At 45.9% G+C, this 20,236-nt stretch overlaps 1 protein-coding gene across 1 annotated transcript in view; it reads right to left on the minus strand.

Annotated features, from left to right (window-relative positions):
* Positions 1 to 20,236, minus strand: part of LOC147701387 (uncharacterized) — a 194,049-nt gene that overhangs the window by 165,329 nt on the left and 8,484 nt on the right. The window contains exons 2-9 of the mRNA XM_086929343.1: positions 13,512 to 13,645; positions 10,836 to 11,114; positions 7,595 to 7,732; positions 6,635 to 6,794; positions 4,384 to 4,793; positions 3,199 to 3,763; positions 2,204 to 2,802; positions 192 to 756 (exon numbers count right to left, since the gene is read on the minus strand). Coding sequence (XP_086785469.1) covers positions 192 to 756; positions 2,204 to 2,802; positions 3,199 to 3,763; positions 4,384 to 4,793; positions 6,635 to 6,794; positions 7,595 to 7,732; positions 10,836 to 11,114; positions 13,512 to 13,645 — 2,850 coding nt within the window. The remainder of the gene's footprint in view (positions 1 to 191; positions 757 to 2,203; positions 2,803 to 3,198; positions 3,764 to 4,383; positions 4,794 to 6,634; positions 6,795 to 7,594; positions 7,733 to 10,835; positions 11,115 to 13,511; positions 13,646 to 20,236) is intronic.

Raw genomic sequence — 20,236 nt, forward strand, 5'->3', positions numbered from 1 at the left:
TATGTTTCCAGAACATGGTGGCATTTGAATTAAAATATAAGCATTTGCCAGACATAGGGCCTGATTCATAAAGCTTGTTTTCATGAGTACAGAGAGAACTTTCTGCTGGATATTTAATCTTAACAATAAAAGTGGGCCAATGATGAGAGAGGAAGGAGAGAATCATGTAGAAGGTGTCAAGCAGCACTCACCACATCCTGTCAGGTTCCTCCAGGATAGAACTGGGAGACCACGGTTTTGGCACTCCTGGGTGTAACTTTGAAGACTGTCACATAAACTCTGTGTATCACCATCTGTCGCACACAAATCATAGACACAATTGTCTATGTAGGTGCTGGGATCCTCCAACCTATTGCAGCCCTTGAATGGCCCAGTGGGATCAGCCATTATCCCACATGACTGTAGGGATCTGTACTGAGTTTGCAGAGTCAGGTTACACTGTGGCTGGCTGTTGGTATCCAAGCAGAGAAACAGAGAATCACTCTCTTGCCAACTGTTCCCAAATGCTCCTGCACTGCTAAGTAAGATACCGTTGGGAGCCCTGAAATCATCACTCTTGTTGCCATCAAAGTCACCACAGAGGCCACAGAGAAGCCCTGAGTAGGCCAAGGGAACCTTCACAACCACACGTTGGCTCCAGTCATAGGTCACAGAGAGGCCAAAGTCTGTCTGCAGTTTGGCGGTGGAGCCGCTTTTAACGACCTGGATCCTCCCTGACTGCAGATTAACCGGGAGGTTGACCAGTGATTCATTCAACTGAAACGAAAAACAACATGCAAATCTGAGTCTGCACTTATTTGGACATTTACACAGCATTCCCTGACTGTAGCACACACTGACAGAAACAAACATGGTCTCATAAAAAACGGTCTTCTGAAACATATAATATGCACACACTATGCTTGAGCACGTACCATATTAATTAATTTATCTCTTTCACTGTAATACACGTAAGTGCTCAACCACAGCCATGTTTAACTAAAGTAATGGACCTGTTCTTTAAACAATACCAGTATTCCTTAATTAATACCTCTGTCTGATACAGCCAACCCTAACAAGAGGTTCAAGAGTTTCACGTAACACATACACCTTCGCTCTTAAATTACACGAGCAGCTTACTCTAGGGGCCACCATTTATTTTATATTTATTTATTATAACATTTGTAAAGCGCGAAACGAAGGCCCGTGGGCATCTCGGCGCTAAGTAACTGCAATGTTTGGCCAACAAGGGGACTAGGAGATCATTGATTAAAAAGCCAAGTTTTGAGGTTTTTTTCGAAAAGACCATAAGGACGTGCTGGTCTTGATCGAATAAGGCAGTGTGTTCCATAGTTTTGGAGCAGCCACAAGGAATCTTCTGTCACCCCAGTTGACAGATTTAGTTCGGGGGATCACCAGGTCCAGGGAGCTGGAAGAGCGCAGTGCTCTGGATGGACAGTAGGGGGTGAGGTTCTGAGTGAAGAACGCTAGGACAGCGTTGTGTAAAGCCTTATATACCAGGCATAAGGTTTTAAACTTAATCCTCTTCCTCACAGGAAGCCAATGGAGTTGTTTTATGGTGGGTGAGACCGGATGGAATTTAGGGATTCGCCCTAGGAGCCTGGCGGCCGCGTTCTGTATAGACTGCATTTTTGTTAACACTCTCTCCTGGGCCCCTAGAAACAGAGCGTTACAATAATCTAGGGTGGAGAGCACCAGGGGGCTTACCAGCGTTTTCGCCATGTTTTCAGGTAAGAAGGGCAGAATTTTTTTGATGAGCCTGAGTTTATGAAAAGCTGAAGAGGATATCTGGTTGGCGTGTGGAAGGAAGTTCAGACGGTTGTCGAACATGACTCCCAGGTTCCTCACTTTGTCGACCGGGACTGGGGGCTGGCCCATGGATGAAGGCCACCAAAGGGGGGACCACTCCGGAGAGAGATTGCCGAAAATTACAAACTCCGATTTGTCGGAGTTTAGCTTCAGACAATTATGTGACATCCAGTTCCCGATAGCCGACATACCCTGGTTGAACATGTTGGCTTTCTGGAGCCCGTCATAAAGCTCCCATTTGGAGTTACTTGTCTTAATGAGTGCCTAATACATTTTAATACACAAATGAATTTACAGCTTCAATTATATTCCAGTCTGAACATTTGCTTCCAATAACCTCTGCTAAAGATAATAACACATGGCTGTGTACAGAGTGTATGAGTTAGCTCCTCACCTGCACTTTATTGTTCTGACCGACAACTATTGTTATCAGCTCGCTATAGACTCTGATTTCCACAGATCGTGTCCAAGCCACCCTGGTGGATGTCCGGTGCTCGTTAACAACATGGATGCTAAAGTCTGACAGATTTCCAGCAGCTCCACAATACCTGCTGAGCGTGGTCTTACAAGTTCCTTGGTAGTCAAATAGGCGACCATCAAATGAGCTGTAGTGGGGATCCCCTGATGCAGTACAGATCCCATAGGGTCCTGGGTAGCAGCCTCTTACACCATCCACAACTTTGCATTCCTGCAGAGAACTGCAGCCGTAATCTTCGCACACCATGTCCTGGGCTGCATCACTGCAGGTGCATTTCTGGCTGCAGGTGTCCGTCACAATGGCCACATCCCCCAGGTTGTAGTACTGACCATTCATTCTGCAGCCACACATGTTGATAGGAACACAGTCACCTCCGCTCAAGATGTAGCTGCTGTTGCAGAAGCATCCTTCTCGGCATGGCAGGGTGCAGTACAGATTGGAAGTGGAATCGGAGCAGGTGGATGGGCAAGCCGTGCCACAGGTCTGGTACATACTGTTGGCAGGACAGGAGGCTCCTGTAAAATAAAACGGATGCAGAAAGATGCAGATGTTTGTCTCTAAGCCAACATAAGCAAGTCCCATCACATGAACTGCAATAATAAACTTAACAACTTATTTCACTGCAACGTAGTGGCTGACAATATGGCCATTAACTAAACCGATCAGTTGCTCATATATACACACACGCAACACACTCAGTAGAATCTCCTTCAGTGGGTTGTGCCACATTTTCAATACAAAATGTTTTGTTTTATTCTGAAATTGCTAAAAAAAACTAACACATATCCCATAAACAGCTCAGCTCATATCCAACATGGCACAAATAGCCCATTGTTACTGATATATATTTAAAAATGTTGACATTTTTGCAATTAAAGTACCTCATTTTCACCCATCTGGTTATCACTTACCACAAAATCCAGAGCTTCGCCACTGCCCAACTGTGATGTTTAGTGCCTGGCATCGCTCAGTGTAAGCCTGCAAAGCATTGCACAGGGTGGACTGATTCCCTCCAGTGGCACAGAGGTCATAAATGCAGCCAGACACAAAGTTCTCTGGAGACAGAACTGGAATACAAGACGCAAAGGCGCCTGTGGTGAGCCTCATCAAGCCGCAGGAGGTGCTAGCATTGTACAGAGTCTGGGTTTGGCTGGTGCATGTGGGCTCCGTATAGTCATCTCTACAAAGAGCATCGTTATCCGGCACCTTCCAGCTCTTGCCAAAGAGCGCCTCAGTGGACGCCTGAGTACCGCTCGGGGTCATGAAGTCATCCGAAGAATTACTGTTCAAATTACCACAAAGGCCACAGGTGGAGTTCACGTAGTTGGGCAGAAGGGTGACTGTTGTGTGGGAAAAGCCATCGTAGGTCACAACCAGGCCAAAGTCTGTGCTGACGGCCACCGAGAAACCGGTCTGATAAGCCTTTAGGTTTCCACCAAGAAGAGTCACTGGAAGACGAACCTTAATGCCATTTAGCTGAAAGTGAACAAAAATAATTTGAATGAAGCTTGAGGAAAGAAGGCAGCGTGAGAAAGTTAAGTGACACTTATAAGCACTATTAAACATGGGCCGGATAGATGACTGGTCAATCGATTTTCCAAACACATCAGAGAAAAACTGTCAATTGCATAGAAAAGAATCTCAATTAGCACAGCATTCCCTTGCACGTCTATGGAAAAGCCACATTGGAATAATAACCTTTCAGACATGAGCCACGTGACTGTGGTTCAGGTGTGTGCTGCTGGAAGAATGGGAAGCCTAGGTGGCAGTCCGAGCTCTGCTGCGACCCCTGGTGTGACTATGGGAGTGGGAAGACGTCTGTCTGTCTGCAAGTGAAAGAGAGCCGAGTAGGCACCAAGCCAGCCAAGTAGGCTGGATTGACACTCTCTTCGTAAAAGGACTCATAGTTATATTTGGAGAAGCAAGTATGTGGTGTTAGCTGGTGATTGAGGTGCAGAATGAACCAAGTAGCATTATGGGAAAGTACAAAACAGCAAAACTTTTCAAACAAAAGTTGAGTTGGAAAGTGGTACAAAGGTTCTGTGGGGTATATTACACGTGTTAGTAGCTCTCATAGTCACAATGATTTGACTTACATAGACTTGCCCACTCAGTCCTTTGCTCATGACGATTTCATTGCCATATGTCATCACGCGCACAAGCTTGACCCACGCCACTGCTGCATTTCCACGGTTCTCGTTCTTGGCCTCGACGCGGAAGTAGGTGAGGTTGGAGTTGTTGCGGCACAAGTGAGAGAGAAGGTAGGTGCACGTGCCCTGGAAATTGAAGTAGCGCCCATCAAACGAGGTGAAGTGAGGATCCCCGGAGGCCAGGCAGGTCTTCTTGCCCGTGGCCTGGCAGCTGTAGTAATTTGCTACGGGCTTGCAGGTTTCATAGGACACGCAGGGTTGCTTCTGACAAGTGATTATGCTGGTGTTTAGACACTGGCATTTGAACTGGCAAAAGGTGGTGTTCCAAAAGGTTGTGCCTGCTTTCAGGAAAGCCCCTGGAATAAAATGAGTAGGAGGCATATTAGCAATAAATAAAGTCTCTGTGTCCTATCTGACATTTCAGTAGAATTGACCTGATGCGTTGTGTGGATAGTGCACCGAGCCGCTCTTCTGCAAAATCTGGCTTTGTATTACCTTTTCTGTAATACAAGTCACACTTCCAACAGAAGACTGTGGGGCTTATTTGCAAACTCCTTGCGCCGTCGGTACGTCACATTTTGCCATATTAAAAGTGACGCACCGGCGGCGCAAGCAAGGGGCTTGTAAATAAGCCCCTGTGTATTCACAAAGCCTTTCCCAGATATACAATCGATCAATGTACACTGAGCATACCGCAAAGTATCCAGTACGTGACCTTATATCTGTATATATTCATTCATGTAATGTATTCACTAAGGAAGGCAGTAGATTCACAAAGAAATTGTTGATCAATAAAGTAGTTTTGCAATAACAAATGGCTGGATTTACCATTGTTGGGTATTAACAAAAGGTGATCTAGGCTTTATACATTCATGTACTCCTGTGTATCATACACGAATAAATCTCACACAGTGGATGGTGAGTAAACAGTGCAAAGAGTGGTTTGCCTTGAAAATTTGCGAAAGACCGAAAGTGTAATTTTGTGGCCATTCACAAAATTATTTAGAACCCTTTCAACACCCTGGAACTCAAAGTCGAGAGTTAAACTCTTTTCAGAATGGTAAGGGAACAGAACATTCCATAATTCATCGGGGTGCAGGTAGAGGTGCTTCTCCATGGGGAAAAATGGTTTCCCCACCGAGTAGTTTGGAATAAAATGGGGGGGGGGGACATGTACACTTGCATAGCAGTGCAGCCTGTCTAGAAAGTAGAATTGTGCATACAGTTCGGCACTGGGGAAATACATGTACAGAACGGGGAAAGGACTATACTAGTAAACAATTGGAAGTCATGTGACTGTCTCATGAGTATGACCGGAAAGATGAAAGTGGCGTATCTCTCCAGGCGTACTCCTAGAACGTTTTGAGAATAGCCCAAAGTTGTAAATTTACACCCATGCACAGGAAGACATATAGGGATCAAAATGTATGCCACATTTATGAATTGGGTCCGTGTGAGCCTGTGAATGTGTGTAGGGGTGTTGAAGAGGTGAATGCAAAACTATTTGTTTCCATTGGGTAGTATGTTGGAGTGAGAAGATCTCAAGAACAGGATTTAGAGATGTTTTATAATTTAATAGAATTTCTCCTCCTGTTGTTTATCCTGTTTTTATCCACTCCCTGATCCCCCATTCCCTCATGTAAAAGCCGTCTTCTTGCTCTACACAAGCCACCTTCACTTATACCCGTTGAAGAAAGCTGCCTCCACCACGGAAACTCCCTTGTTCCACTATGCGCCACACAAACTCCCTCCATCCCCGTGATATGCACCTTACATGCGCTTCTTTCTACCAGCATTGTGAATACTTTGTTTCAGCCATCATTTCTATCACCAGCCAAGGTACAGCATTTCACTGCTTTGGGGCTACAATCTGGGTTAATTAAAAGCTCGTAATTACATTCATACAGTGGAACTGATCTTGAAAAATGTAACCCCGCTTGTTTACTATGCTACATGGCTCCACCATCCTAACAGGAATGAACTGAGACTGACCTACTTAGGCAAAATATAAATTTACCTGCGGGGGCGCTCCACATATACTTACAAAAGTAGTTTTTCAAGCGATTTGCAATGATTTGGTGCTGCCACTGGGTGTGTCCCTATGCTTAGTAAGGTGACGGACATGCTACCCAGTATCCCATGCTATGTGATATGCAAGGAAAGAACACTTCAACAAAACTGATAGAAGCTGCCTCACCATTATACACGCATCCGCCCGCACTCTGGAAGGTGTCCACTCGGAACGCCCACACTCCCGGGGTGTTGACATTACTTGTAGATGCAATGTTTAAGATGTCCGCTGTCCTTGATCCTGGGACACTGAAGTAGTAAGAGGAGCCTCCACTGTTAAAGCCAGCCTGTGGGGGAGGGGAGGAGAGGAGAGCAATGGGTCAGGACAAGTCCATGGGGTTTATACAATGGCTAAATCCTGCTCTGCTAGTAATTGAGAATTTCCCAAAACATTTCCATCACTCCTATGAATAAGGTGGTTGAGTCGGGGGGAGAGGAGGTGAGGGGGTGACTAAGCGATATCATATTAGTCCTATTTAATAAGGTTTCCAACATCAAACAACAAAAAAAATAGTTACTATATTGGTGGTGAACAAAGATGAAAAGTGTCCTGCACAATACCGGGGCGTTCCTGCTGCTGCCATTTACTTGTCATCTGTCTTCGCGGCCGAGGCTTGAAGTGACAGGGTGCTCCTTCTACTGGAAGGAGCACCCTGTCACTTCAAGCCTCTGCATGGAATGAGAGGTGGGAGGGTGCTCCCCAGGGCCTGTTGGGTTGCCTTGCTGCGGCATTGCCCCTCAGAGCTTCTGTAGCCCGGGGTATGAGCGGGGAAGCAACATTCCTTGCAGCCTGAAGCCCCAGCCCTGCTGGATGAGACAGACAGCTGCAGAGATCAGACCCGCTCCAGAATAAATAGGCATAGGCAAAGTCAGAAAACTTCTCCCATCTTCTCAGTTTCATGACTTCGGGTACCTTTGCAGTGTCACTTTGCCCAATTTGAGACTTTCAAAGTGCCCATGACACTTTATGAAAAATGGTCCCATAGGGTTATCGTCCACATTCACCTTAATAGTCTGATTAAATGTAAATCACTTCCAAAGTTTTTTATTAGTGTCAACAAATGTTCACTTGGACAGATCTGCGTACCTGTGCTTGTGTGCCTCCTAACCCAGTAGTTCGGCTACCACCACTTGCAGTGCCGGTTGTCCAGACGATGACGTCATAGTTCAGCAGAATAAAGTCCATGACACCATTAGAGATGAGTACGGCCTGAAATGTGTTCACCTGTAATGACGACAAGAAGTGGTGAGAAAGACAAAGGTCAGAGCAGGGCACAGATGTCCAATGCTTTCCCGCTTTAACAACACTGGCGTGTATCATAATCCCAGAATGCCTTGCGAGTTTGCCACGTACTGACTCGCACCTGGGTCTATATCACCCTTACAATAGTTATTTTCAATTGCAGGTCTTGCTATTTTTTTTCCTATTTTGAAGATTACGTAGAGCTTTCATTAATACATTTCATCACATATATGACAATATGAAGGCACGGTATGTTTGAAACTGATGTATTCCGAAAACCCTGGTGTACGCAGACAGTGTGTATGGTGTAAGGCAGAGTTCTTCAATCTGTGGGGGGGGGCGCGACACCGTCTCAGGGGGGGCGCGCACTCCTCCCTAAAATCTCACCTTTGTCCTCTACTGATTCTTCAAAAAAACGGCAGAGTGGAGCTGCAGGGGCCCTAAGAAGGGGTGAACACCATTATAGTCTCATTAACAAGAAAAAGGTATTTTAAAGACCTGTGAAATACTCGGTGGCTGTGTGCACAGGAAGCTGTCAAGCTGTCTCATCCAGGCTGCCACACACGGGGTTTGTGGGGGGCGGACGTTTATCCTGGTTAATTGCTACAGCTGAAAGCTGCAGTGGGAGGCAAGGAGCCCCCTTTGCTAAAACTGAAAGTGACTATTTCAGAGCAGAGTAGACTCCTTGCCTCACAATGCAGATGAAATGAATGTCTGTTACTTGCTTTCAGTTTTAGCAGAGAAGGCTTCCTGCCTCCCACTGCAGCTGAAGCATTTCAGCTCTAGGAATTTCCAGGGAGGGACAGCTCTTCCCAGAAAGGCGACAATGTTGCTTTTTAAATTACACTGGCAGGAGCACAATGATCACAGGGCTAAAAGGGTTTTAAGTTGCCAAAAGACAAATCCCAGTCAGGTGTTTAAACAGCCTGCAAATTGCTTCTCTTGACACTAAATATGGGTTATAAAGAAGTATGTATTCATTTATGATGTGACTTTTCTGTCTTTATTCCCTTTTATTATCAGTCATATCATTCAGGCAGCCCTAAAACACAATTTAAAATGCTTTCTATTTATATTTGCTGTTCAGAGTATGCACAGATAAGTGCTGAAAATAGAGCTTTAGGTGACTGCTTATTTTTGCCCACTTGGGACATCAAAATAATGAGCTGGCAACCCTAATCATAAAACTGGAAGTTTGTTGCAAGATTAGCCCAGTATTTATTTCCTCCACCCTCGATTCCTGGGTAATGCCATAATTGCAATAGCAATAGTTTAGCATATCTGAAAGACTGCACTGCTGTCAATAGCAGGCTGAGTTACTGCAAGTGTCTGGCAATGCACCCTGCATTCAGACAACTTGCTCCTCTCCTGCCACGTTCACAACACAGAGGGTTAATGTGCCTGCTACAAAGAAGGTGAACCATGCAGATCAAAGAACTGAGGGGCATATGTTCAAGGAAGTTGCGGAGTGAGGCGTTAGCAGTCATGGGTTAAGGCCTCTCTTCGCCACTTCAGAAACGGAAGGCTGCACCATATTTACAACAATATGGTGCAGCCTTGCGTTTCCCCTGCGTTGGCGCTGCACTGCTAAGTGTAGCGCCAACGCAGACACCATTGTGCCATAGTGCAAGGGTGTCTGGGTGCAGGGAAAAGATTGTTTATGTACAGGAGGGGGACCTTCCTGTACATAAACAATCTTTAAATGCCATTTGTCTCACAAAAATATTTTAAGATTACAAATACAAGGCATTTTGCTTTTTCCATGTGTGCTGCACAAGGCAGCACACATGGATGAAGCAAAAATGAGGAGAAATGATGCATTTCTCCTAGTTTCGCCAGCTTAAGTCGGTGTTTTCCCTGTTCTTAATTTTAACGCTGCCTCTCTTATACGCTGCCCTTGTAAATAGGGCGCAACATCAAAATCAGTGCCTGTTGCAGTGGAACGCCCACCGCAACACCCACCCTTTCACGCTAAGCATAGCATGAAAGGGGGCCTTATTTACAAGGCAGAGTTAAGTCAAGTTAAGTGGCTTAACTCTGCCTTGTAAATACGGCACTGTCCCTATCACCACCACAACGTCGTAAAAAGTGACAGTGTGGTGTCTATAGGGGCTTGTACATATGCCCCTGAGTATGATGAAACTATGAGTAGCACTATAAAAAAAATTATATGTTTGCCAGAAAGGTGCTATGGAGAGATGAGGTGCATTGTTGCTGAGTGGTAGTGAGGGAATTCATGGAGAAGGAGGAAACACTCATTGTTTTTGAACATTATTTGCCGGATATGGTCCGGGATATGCGGGTGGCGGTCGATTATGTAGTGTACCAGATTCCAGATATTTATGTCAGGTGGTTGGGGGACACGACATTTTAAAAAATTCAGCTGGGGGGTCTCAACCTTCAAAAGTTTGAAGACCTCTGGTGTAAGGTCTACATCACACTGTGCAAGGCTGATTTTCACTATCTCACACGAGGGACATTTTAGGGATTTTGGCCGGGGCCCCGGAACACCTTTGAATGTATGATCCAATTAAATTTTTTTAATGCCCTCTCTGGCCAGGTACTCGCACTGGCACACTAGTCCAAATTCTAAATGTGTTTACATCCAACATTCAGGGAGGCTGATGTGTGTTTTCAGTATTTTAATAAATGCAAATACATTTCTCATTTATGAGGTCCTGTTTTGATTCAAAATATTATCTAATGGATGTTGCATGAGGTTGAACAACATAAATACACCACTTCTCTGCAAAATGTCTATAACGACTTAAAAATACTTTAAAAGAAAACAGTATTTAAAATAAGCTGTGTTTAAGGACCGTATCATCAGGACTGTTTGCAGAACAAAGCTAGTTCAAGTAGACAGTTGATGAGACTATCAAGGGCCCCCTGAAATGCTGGGGCCCTAGGCTAGAGCCCACTTTGCCCATGCTTTAAAACGTTTCTGATGTCACATGATCTGCTGTTGTTCGTGTCAGTATCACTAACTTTGAAAACACATTTTACCGAGCCGTGTACTGTGAGCACCATACAGTGCCGGCTCATTCTCAAATTTGTGCCGATATCTGAACCAATATGTAGCTACCTTTGTCGACGTCGATCCATAATATGCCACCTTGTCCCACGTGGCGATGTACAGCCAGGTGGCATTGAATGAGAGGTCAAAGTAGCGGTGGATGTCAGACGAAGCTCGCTGCAGGAGAGTGGCGTTTCTGGACTCTCGGTAGAACACGCTTCCTGCAATGCGGATGTCCACATCGGCCCAGAATGGCGCCACGAAAGCTCGTCCGTCGGAGAGAGGAAAAGGATCCGAGGTGTACTGGGAGACGGCCACCCCGAAGGACACCACCCCGTTCGTGTTCACCTGCGAAAAGAATTATTAGTCTTATAAAAGCACTAGAAACATTTACTATAATCCCAATGACATTCTCATCTGTGCGGCCGCATTACCAGACTTTGTACTTGTACAATTACACCACAAGAGGGCACCCTATCCAATAGAAACGGTGAATGGTGAAGCTTTTGACTGACCGATGTTTACAGGTCCTGAGGGTACAGCAATTAACTAATTTGTAAATTATGAAAAGAAAGGGCTGACTGTTGCAGTGCCCCGCGCACTGATCGACGGGGCCATGGTTTCTCATATACCTTGAAAAGGCTGCTCAAAAAATGTCTGTTTGCACATATTCAAATAGTTTGGGTTGATATTATTTTTCATATTTAGGTTAAGCTGTATTGTCTTTAAAGTTTTTCAAAATGGTTTGGCCGCGTAACGTCTACGGTCGGCCCTGATCCAAAAAGCAATGGCCTCAAAAACTTGTATATGTCCTACTTTTGTTTATTCGCAAACATCTCCCCAATACTCCAGACAATTTATGAACATTATATATAAATAAGAGAAATAAGGGTTTTTATGCACATTTTTCACTTGTTTGAAAATCTGTTTGTGTAGGTCACGCAACATGGTTCATTTGCATATTTAAAGTTTTTTTTCTCCAATGGGACATTCTTATATTCGCTTCTAGAGAGACTCCTTCCTATACACCGTTTTATGAACTGGGATTGTTACTTAAGGAGTCACACTAGAATTACAGCTACTTTCAGGATTATTTAGTTCCAAATTTACAGTAGTTCCTAGGGTGGGAATGTCCCAACACAATGTCTCTGAAGTACACACCAGTGGGTGTTCTTTCTGTTTTGCTTCTTTCATGTCACCAACCACAAAATTATGATGGGGTGAATCCTCAATATTGATTGCTTTTCCAATATGAGTCTAGAAATTCCCTTATGCAAATTCTGGGAATCATTTTGTAGAATTCATAGCCCCAAATGCCTCTTGGTGCCACAGATATTACATGCTGTATGTTTTCGTAATTGGTGTCTATGTTGTCTGATCTTGGTGGTCCTGCTGGATCACATTGCAAAGATTTTAGAAAGCTGTACAATCACTACCTAGGAAATCAAAAAGATGGTTTTGCTGTGCTCGGTCTAATGCTTCCTGGGTCTGGAAGGTCTATCTATCTTCGGTTTATCTGCCAACTAACATTATCCATTTGTGATGTCTGCTAAAACATATTAGAACAATGGAATGTTGGGAGCTCCATTAGAAACAATGGAGTGCTCTGGGCTTCCAATGGTCAGTAGAAGCCTGGAGCTTTCAAAGTTTGTACACAGAAAGAGCTGTGGACGAAAGATCTTACGGAACATGAGGGGATTTCAATCCCCTCGGCCTTCATGAGACTTTTATTTTACAAATTAGAACATTCTGCCCTCCAAGAGCAGAATGTTCTAATAGCCTTAGAGCCCTCTGCAACGGGCTCTACAGGCCATTAAAGGCCCGATCCCTTGTTAAACGCCCTCGCCTTTGTTTCGGGCCTTTAATGCTGGAGCGGGCCTTTAATGGTTGGTAGAACCCACTACAGCGGGCTCTGAGGCTATATTAGAACATTGGAATGTTGGGAACGGTATTAAAAACAATGTAGTTCTCCAGGCTTCCAATGGCCAGTAGAAGACCGGAGCTCCAACATTCCAATGTTTATTCACAGCAAGAGCTTTGAAAAAAAGGCCTCATGGAGCCCATGGCTATTTTAATAACCTCAGACTCCAAAAGGCCTTTACTTTATAAATGAGAGCATTCTGCCCTCTAGGGATGGAATGTTCTAATAGCCTTAGAGCCCTCCATAGCGGGCTCTAATGGAGATGGCCTTAAATGGCCAGTACATTTTCAGAGGACTCTGAGGCTATATCCATCTTCCACATAACTAACTGCTGATAATAGTAACATGTATGATGTTCAAAAAACCCTTTTTCATCTTGAACCAATTTTCTACTTTTGGAATTGTTCTTTTCGGCTCACTGATAACTTCATGATATGAGTTAGGATTATTTCAATCAAATAAAATCATTCCTATATCTAGAAGAATTATATCTTGATGTACCAGAGAGATGCCACTCACTTATGAGGTCTAGAAAGGTCAAGATACATCTATAGTTGCTTCTGTTCCCATTCAAAGGGGATGTGTCCTATAGACTGTGCTAGAATATCTCTTTTGGGACATTTGGATAAAGTTGGTATACAGGAGAATAATACACACTTAGAGAATTTACAACCTATTTGGATTGCTTCAAGCATTTCATCACATTATTTACGCAAGTGCATTGCGTTTTGTTAAATAGCAGTCATTAGCATAAAAGGCTTGATTTAAATCCACAGATCCTCTAGAACATACAATAGGGTAATCTGCACTACATTGTGACTTACAATAAGAGTTGTGTATGTCTGGTCGAAGAAGCGGAATGGCACAGTAATGGGGAGTGCAATAGTGCTGCCATCATCCACTTTGCCCATAGACACATCTCCTACATTCAGTCCATATGGGTACATCACGGGATTGCCTGGAATGAAAACATTAGTGATAATCATTAACATGCATCAACCATAATTTTTTCAAAAAGTCTTAAGAGAAATTGGGCTCTCCAATGGATTTTATTTGCACACTGTTAGAAATGGGGTCTCGAGTGGCAATGGTCTGCACCTGTGTATAAGTAGGGATCCCTCACCCTAGTTAGGAAAAGGGAGATACACTCCTAAAATAACTCCTGCTTACCCCCTTGGTAGCTTGGAAGGAGCAGGCAGGCTTATCTCAGGGACAGTGTGTAAAGCATGTGTGCACAAGTACAGTAATACAGTGAAAACACTACAAATGGACACCACACCAGTTTAGAAAAATAAGTAATCTTTATCAAAACCAAACGAGACCAAAATGACAAAAATCCACAATACTGTGATAAAAATATGACTTTCAAAACGTAGAAACATTTCTCTTCAAAGCAAATGGCAGATGCAACACTTTCAACACAAAGTACCTTGGATGCGTCAAAATCATAAGCAAGAACAGCCGCAGAGGAGGTGATGCAACGGGTCCTTACTGCCACGCAGGGGCGGTGATGCGTCAATTCCTTACTGCCCGGGGGAGTGATGTGTCGGTTTCTTACTGCAGCCCCAGCGTTCTTGTAGACTTAGCGCCCCGGTGCAATGCGCAAGGATCAGGGATGCATCGGTTCTCGATGCAGCAACAGCGCTGCTTGATTTTATCTGCCGCGGTCCCACAATGTGTTAGTACTTGCAGCCGCATAGCAGGGCCTGCGTCAGAATCGGTGCGGTGATTTCGGCCTTCGTAGGTCAGAGCACTTGATGTGGTGTGTGATGATTTCTAGAGCCACGGGCAGGCACTGCATCGGTTTCCTCGGTGATGCATCGAAAACAGGTAAGGATGAGTTGCGCGTCTCTGCACTGCGTACTTTTTCAGCTCCCAACAACAGGAACAACTTCCAGAGGACCAGAACAGCAGAAGGCACCTCTTGGAAGGTCAGAACTGTCAGCAAGGGAGTTCAACGGAGCTGGGAGTGAAGTCTTTCAATCAATTACTCAGTCAGAGCATTTCTTAAGCGCACTACTCATCAGTGAGGATGTCAAGGCGCTGTGGGGGAGGTACTGCTACTGCTCGAATAGCCAGGTCTTGAGTAGTCTCCTGAAGGTTAGTAGGTCCTGGGTCTGCTGTAGGAGGATGGGGAGGGTGTTCCAGGTCTTGGCGGTAAGGTGGGAGAACGATCTGCCGCTGGTGGCCGCTCTTCGGATGCAAGGGATGTTGGCGAGGGCGAGGTCGGCGGAGCGGAGCTGGTGGTCCGGGGTGTAGAAGGTCTTTGTCTTTTTATCCCTGAGTCTTTAAAAACAGGAGGAAAGCTCTACTTCAAGCCATCTTCCCCAAGCAGGGATACAGCACACAGCAAAGTCCTTGTGCTTTTCTTAGCAGAAACAGCCACGGCAGGCCAACCCCATACAGCACACAGCAAAGACCCATTACTCCTTCTCACTTTCTCCAGCTCTTCTCCTTGGCAAAGGTTCCTCTTGAACTCCAGAAATGATCTTTGAAGTCTTTTCTATCCCTGAAACTCTCAATATTCTGAGTTCAGGCATCCTAACCTTTATCTTCATATCTTGTCCCAATGGGAAGTGATATTTATAAGATGTTATGAATAAACTCCCATTCTATCCTATGGGACAGATAGCCTTTCAATAGTGAAAAACTAAATTGGCAGTATTTCACTATCAGGACTTGTCACACACACCAGGGCATGCCCGCCTTTCACGTACACTGCACTTGGGTAAGGGGTACCTTGGGCCTACCTTAGGGTGTCTTACATGTAAGAAAAGGGAAGTTAGGGCCTGGCAAGATGGTGCACATGCCAGATCGACATGGCAGTACCAAACTGTGCACAGTCACTGCAGTGGCAGGTCTGAGTTACATTTACAGACTGCTCATGTGGGTGGCACAATCAGTGCTGCAGGCCCACTAGCACCATGTGATTTACAGGCTCTTGGCACACAGAGTGCACTGTACTAGGGACTTACCAGTAAATCAAATATGCAAATCATGGAATCACCAATCTGTAAACACAATTTACAAGGAGAGTAAATGCACTTTAATACTGATCAGCAGTGGTAAAGTGCCCAGAGTCATAAAACCAACAAAAACAGGGTCCAACAAAGGAGGCCCAAAAGCAGAAAGTCTGGGGATAAACCCGATAGAAAGGCCAGGTCTGAAACAACCCCCTTCCAGCCTACAGCCATGGTTGGGTAAACAATTGCTTGATAGACTTCCATGTTTGAGGCAATAGAACCTAGACCTGGCCCACAACAGCGGGGGCACATTCTGGTTCTACGCTTTTCTGAACCCAGTTGGATCCCTCTCAGATCCCACTAAGCGGACCCATCGGGAACCCTTTTTCTCACCTAGAGACCCCATCTGTGCAGCACCCAACCTTAGCTTGCTCACAGGTCCAGTCCACCCCGGGATATGACTCCTGCCTCCCCTCCCTGGGCCACTCTGTCCACGAGGGCAGCAAGCCACAGTGGCCATTGACAGTTGTCAGTGATGAGACCCAGGCCTTATGCCTCTCGTGGCTCTCGAACCTCTGTGGGGTCAGAGAGTTTTGGTCAGTAGCCCCAGGTGCCTGGCACCCTTTGTCCACTTTCCCTCCTGGATGACATCCTGACAATGACCCTCCAGTCCAGCATCTGTACCCTGAGACTGGATAGGAAACTGGAGTGGGCTCTTCCATACCCAGTCCTCCCCCTTGGGACTCCGCACCCCCCCCCATCTTCCAAAATTGTCAGGACACATGTGGCAGGGTCCTGCACAATTTGTGCACAAGTTCAGGGGTTCTAAACTGAAACTTGGCTTCCAGCCTAGGATCTATACCCTTAGACTGTGCAGGGGTCAGAGGTGAGGCTGCCCTCTCCTCGCCCCCCCACCTACTGGGGTCCTGCACCCTCCCACCTGGAACGGTGCACTAAGAGGACAAACTGGTTGGGACACTGTTAACAGTCACCCCTTCCTCTAGGTCATGGGGGACACCCTGAGACTGTCCCTCAACCCAGGGTCGGCACTCTTAAAATGGACCTGAGCCTAGCAACCCAGGCTTCCGGGGGAGGATACCAACCCCCCCAAGGGAAACACACTCCTTATGAGTTGTGCAAGAGTCTGCCTGGCACAGGTTTCTAGCCTCCTGTCCACCTACCAGAACGTGAAGTTCCCACAGGCCAGAAGTGGCCTCACCAGGGTCTGTTGTGGGGTGCTCTGACCTCAGAGCTGGCAATGCCTAACCCACTGGTCTTTCCACTGGGGACTGCATCCCCCCTTCACCCCTCTCTCTGGACTCACGCCCTCTCCCACCTCTTCCAACTGGAGAGGTCCTGCCAGACACCAGATCTGGTGGAAGGCTAGTTACAGCAGTCTCCCTAGCTTAAATGATACCTTGTAATCCCCCTCAGTGGATGGCCTCTCTGTACAAACCAGGCCCCCTTCCTGGTGTTCCCTCATGGAACCAACAAGACCTTGAGACTGGGTTTCAGGCAACTCAGAACACAGGCCCCTCCCACTCCTTATCCTCATAGACAGGACATGGGACCCTACATCCCTCCCATAACTCCGGGACCTATCTGGGCCACAACAGCTTTCCCCTACCTCACTTGGTTGGAGAAAACCGGACCCACCTCCTTCAGGTCTTGGAGATTCTTCACAAGCAGGTTCAAAGCAAAGTACCAGTGATTGTCCTCTCCTTGGCAGAGGCAGCAACTGCAGGCCAACCCTCAAAGCAACACACAGCAAAGGAGCAGGTTCCTCAGCTCTTCAGCTCTTAAGCTCTTCTTCCTTGGCCGAGGTTCCTCTTGATTGCAGAAGTAATCCAACATTCTGGGGTTTTAGGTCTAATATTTATACCCTATTTTGTCTTTGTAGTCTTTGTTTCAAGGTGTATGAGCTCAGTAAAACCAGTTCAGACCTGCCTGGTCCATCTTCACCACAGGAGGTGGAGACAGCATTGTGCAGAGCAGACACAGCCTATTCAGGTGCTAGTTAAAACTCCTCCCACCACTCTAAATGCAGAAAGTTATATTCAGCCTGGCTATGAGTCACCCAGGAAAGGCAGGGCACACCCTAACCTCCCCTGTGACTGTCTAGAGTAAATGGGCATCCAGAGCTTCTGTCACCTCCGGACCAGATGGTGAATACACAAACAGGTAGAGGCACACAAGATGGTTATCACCTTGGCTGCTAGAGGTTTTCCCCTCCTGTGCTGCAAAGTGGGATTTATCATTGATCATGACGAGCTCAGCTCGTCATAAGCAAAGCTCCACTGTGCCTCATGACGAGCTGAGCTCGTCATGAGCAGGGAAGAGGTTAAATTTGAAAATGTCCACTTTCTAAAAGTGGCATTTTCAAACACACAATTAAAAAAACACCTTTACTAAAAGAGCTGTTTTGAAATTTGGAGTTCAGAGAGCCTAAAATCCAAATCTTGATCTTGTCCCAGTGGAAAGTTACACGTGTAAGATATTACAAGGCAGCTCCCATGTTAACCAATGGGACAGACAGTCTTTCTATAGTGAAAAATGAAATATTCAATATTTCACTACCAGGACATCTTAAACACACTAGCAATTGTCCTGCCTTTCACATACACTGTACCCTGACCATGAAGGCACTTAAAAACTGTGCGCAGATATTGCAGTGGTAGGTCTGAGACCCATTTGGAAGGATACTGGTGTGGGTGGCACACTCAGTGCTGCTGGCCTACTAGTAGCATTTGATTTACAAACTCTAAGGGCACACAGCGCACTTTACTAGGAGATTACCAGTAAATCAAATATGCCAATCATGAATAACCAATGAGAATCACAATTTACGCAGGGAGCACTTGCTCTTTGGCACTGATCAGCATTGGCAAAGTTCCCAGAGTACCTAACCTAAATCAGCAAAAACGAAGTCCAGCACACAGTTCAAAAATACAGGAGTTAGAGGCAAAAAAAACAGGGGAAACTACACCAAGGATGCCAGGTCTAACATACACTTCTTCAGCTGTTGCCCACCTTGAACCTTGGGCTCTGAAGCCATTATTCTGTTGCTCAGAGCTCAGTGGAGCAGTGAACTGCTGCTGCGCCCTGAGTAGATGCAATGTAAACAGTCTGGCAGAAGGGAGATGAACATGCTGCAGACTCTGCTGATAATATACACCACCACCATTTCAAGATGGCGGCTTTTTGAGCTTCACTGCCATTAGAGACCTGGTCTGCTCCTGTCATCCACTACTGTCAGGAGCCTCCCATGTGGAAGCACTGCTGCTTCCACAGGTAGAGCAAACCTCCACATACACAAACCTTTGCCTGCAAGCCCACTCTCCCTCCACCTTTCAGGCAAGTAAGTAGCCCCAACATCTCCATAGGAGTAGATGCCCAAGAGCAAATACTGCTGCCGACTGCCCTGCACTTCTGCTGTATCCAAGCCATGTTTGTCAGCCGCAGCTGCAAAATGTCCCTCTCTCCCTCCTGCTTCTCAAACTTTTCATTTGAGTTGATCGCAATTTCTTTTGAGGATGTAGACGGCCATAGCCCTGAAACCACTGAGGAGAGTCAAGCCTGTAGTAAATGGAGCAGAGTGCTTCACTGGAGGAGAGAGTTGCAGATGCTGCTTTATGCCAGCTGCCTCATGTCCCGGAGACTGCAAAGATAAATGCATGGCAGGCTGAGAAAATAATGGCGCACCCTTGATGCGGGCACAAACGGCACAGATGCGTCACGCATCGGTGCCATAAAAGTGGCGCATTGCTGGAGTTGCGTCGCAAGCGCGACACAGCTCCAGCAATGATCAGGGGGGCCCTATGTGCACAATGCTGCGTCAATTCTTACGCCTGCTTCAAGCAGGCGCAGGATTTTGACGCAGCATGGGCCCAAAAGTGACTGAGTGAAATCTTGAAGATTTCACTCAGCCACTTTTGGGAGGCGTTCCTGTGCCGGAACGCCTTCCCCTGCGATGGTCCGCCTCTTCTGGCACAGGGCTTTACAACGTGACGCATCTGGAAGATGCGTCACGTTGTAAATACCCTGCACCATGGCGCATCTTTTGCGCCACCACTGCATCACAAAAGTGACGCAACGGCGGCGTAAAAGCGGCGCAAGGGGCTTGTAAATCTGCCCCTATGTGCTTAAATTCTTTTGTGACACAGTGTTGTGTTTACATACACGTACACAACATAATATAGAATGTAGGCGGCTGCAAAAGAAAAGGAAATGAAGGTTTTGCTTCTGATGTGATAATTGAGACTGTGGTGCAATCTTTGATGAAGTTTAATCTTGGACTTCTTGTTCTATTGTTACGTCGAGTCTCTTGCTCTACATCTCAGAGCCTGACCTGCTTCCACCATGCATGTACTTTATACCACAAATGTGCACAATTTTGGTTTAAGGCAAATAAAGGTCTCTAGTGGGCTACTGCATATCTTACATTGGTAGGATCATACGTGCATAGGAAGCACTCTCAATGGACCCCGTTGTGTAAAGGGTTCAGATCCCCTTCTTGTTATAGGTGAGTGTTCTCTTTGAATAGGACAGTAAGGATAATGTACCAGGATGTGCTCCCATTCAACCAG

This window comes from Lissotriton vulgaris, chromosome 7, assembly GCF_964263255.1.
Source record: "Lissotriton vulgaris chromosome 7, aLisVul1.2, whole genome shotgun sequence".
NCBI lineage: Eukaryota > Metazoa > Chordata > Amphibia > Caudata > Salamandridae > Lissotriton > Lissotriton vulgaris.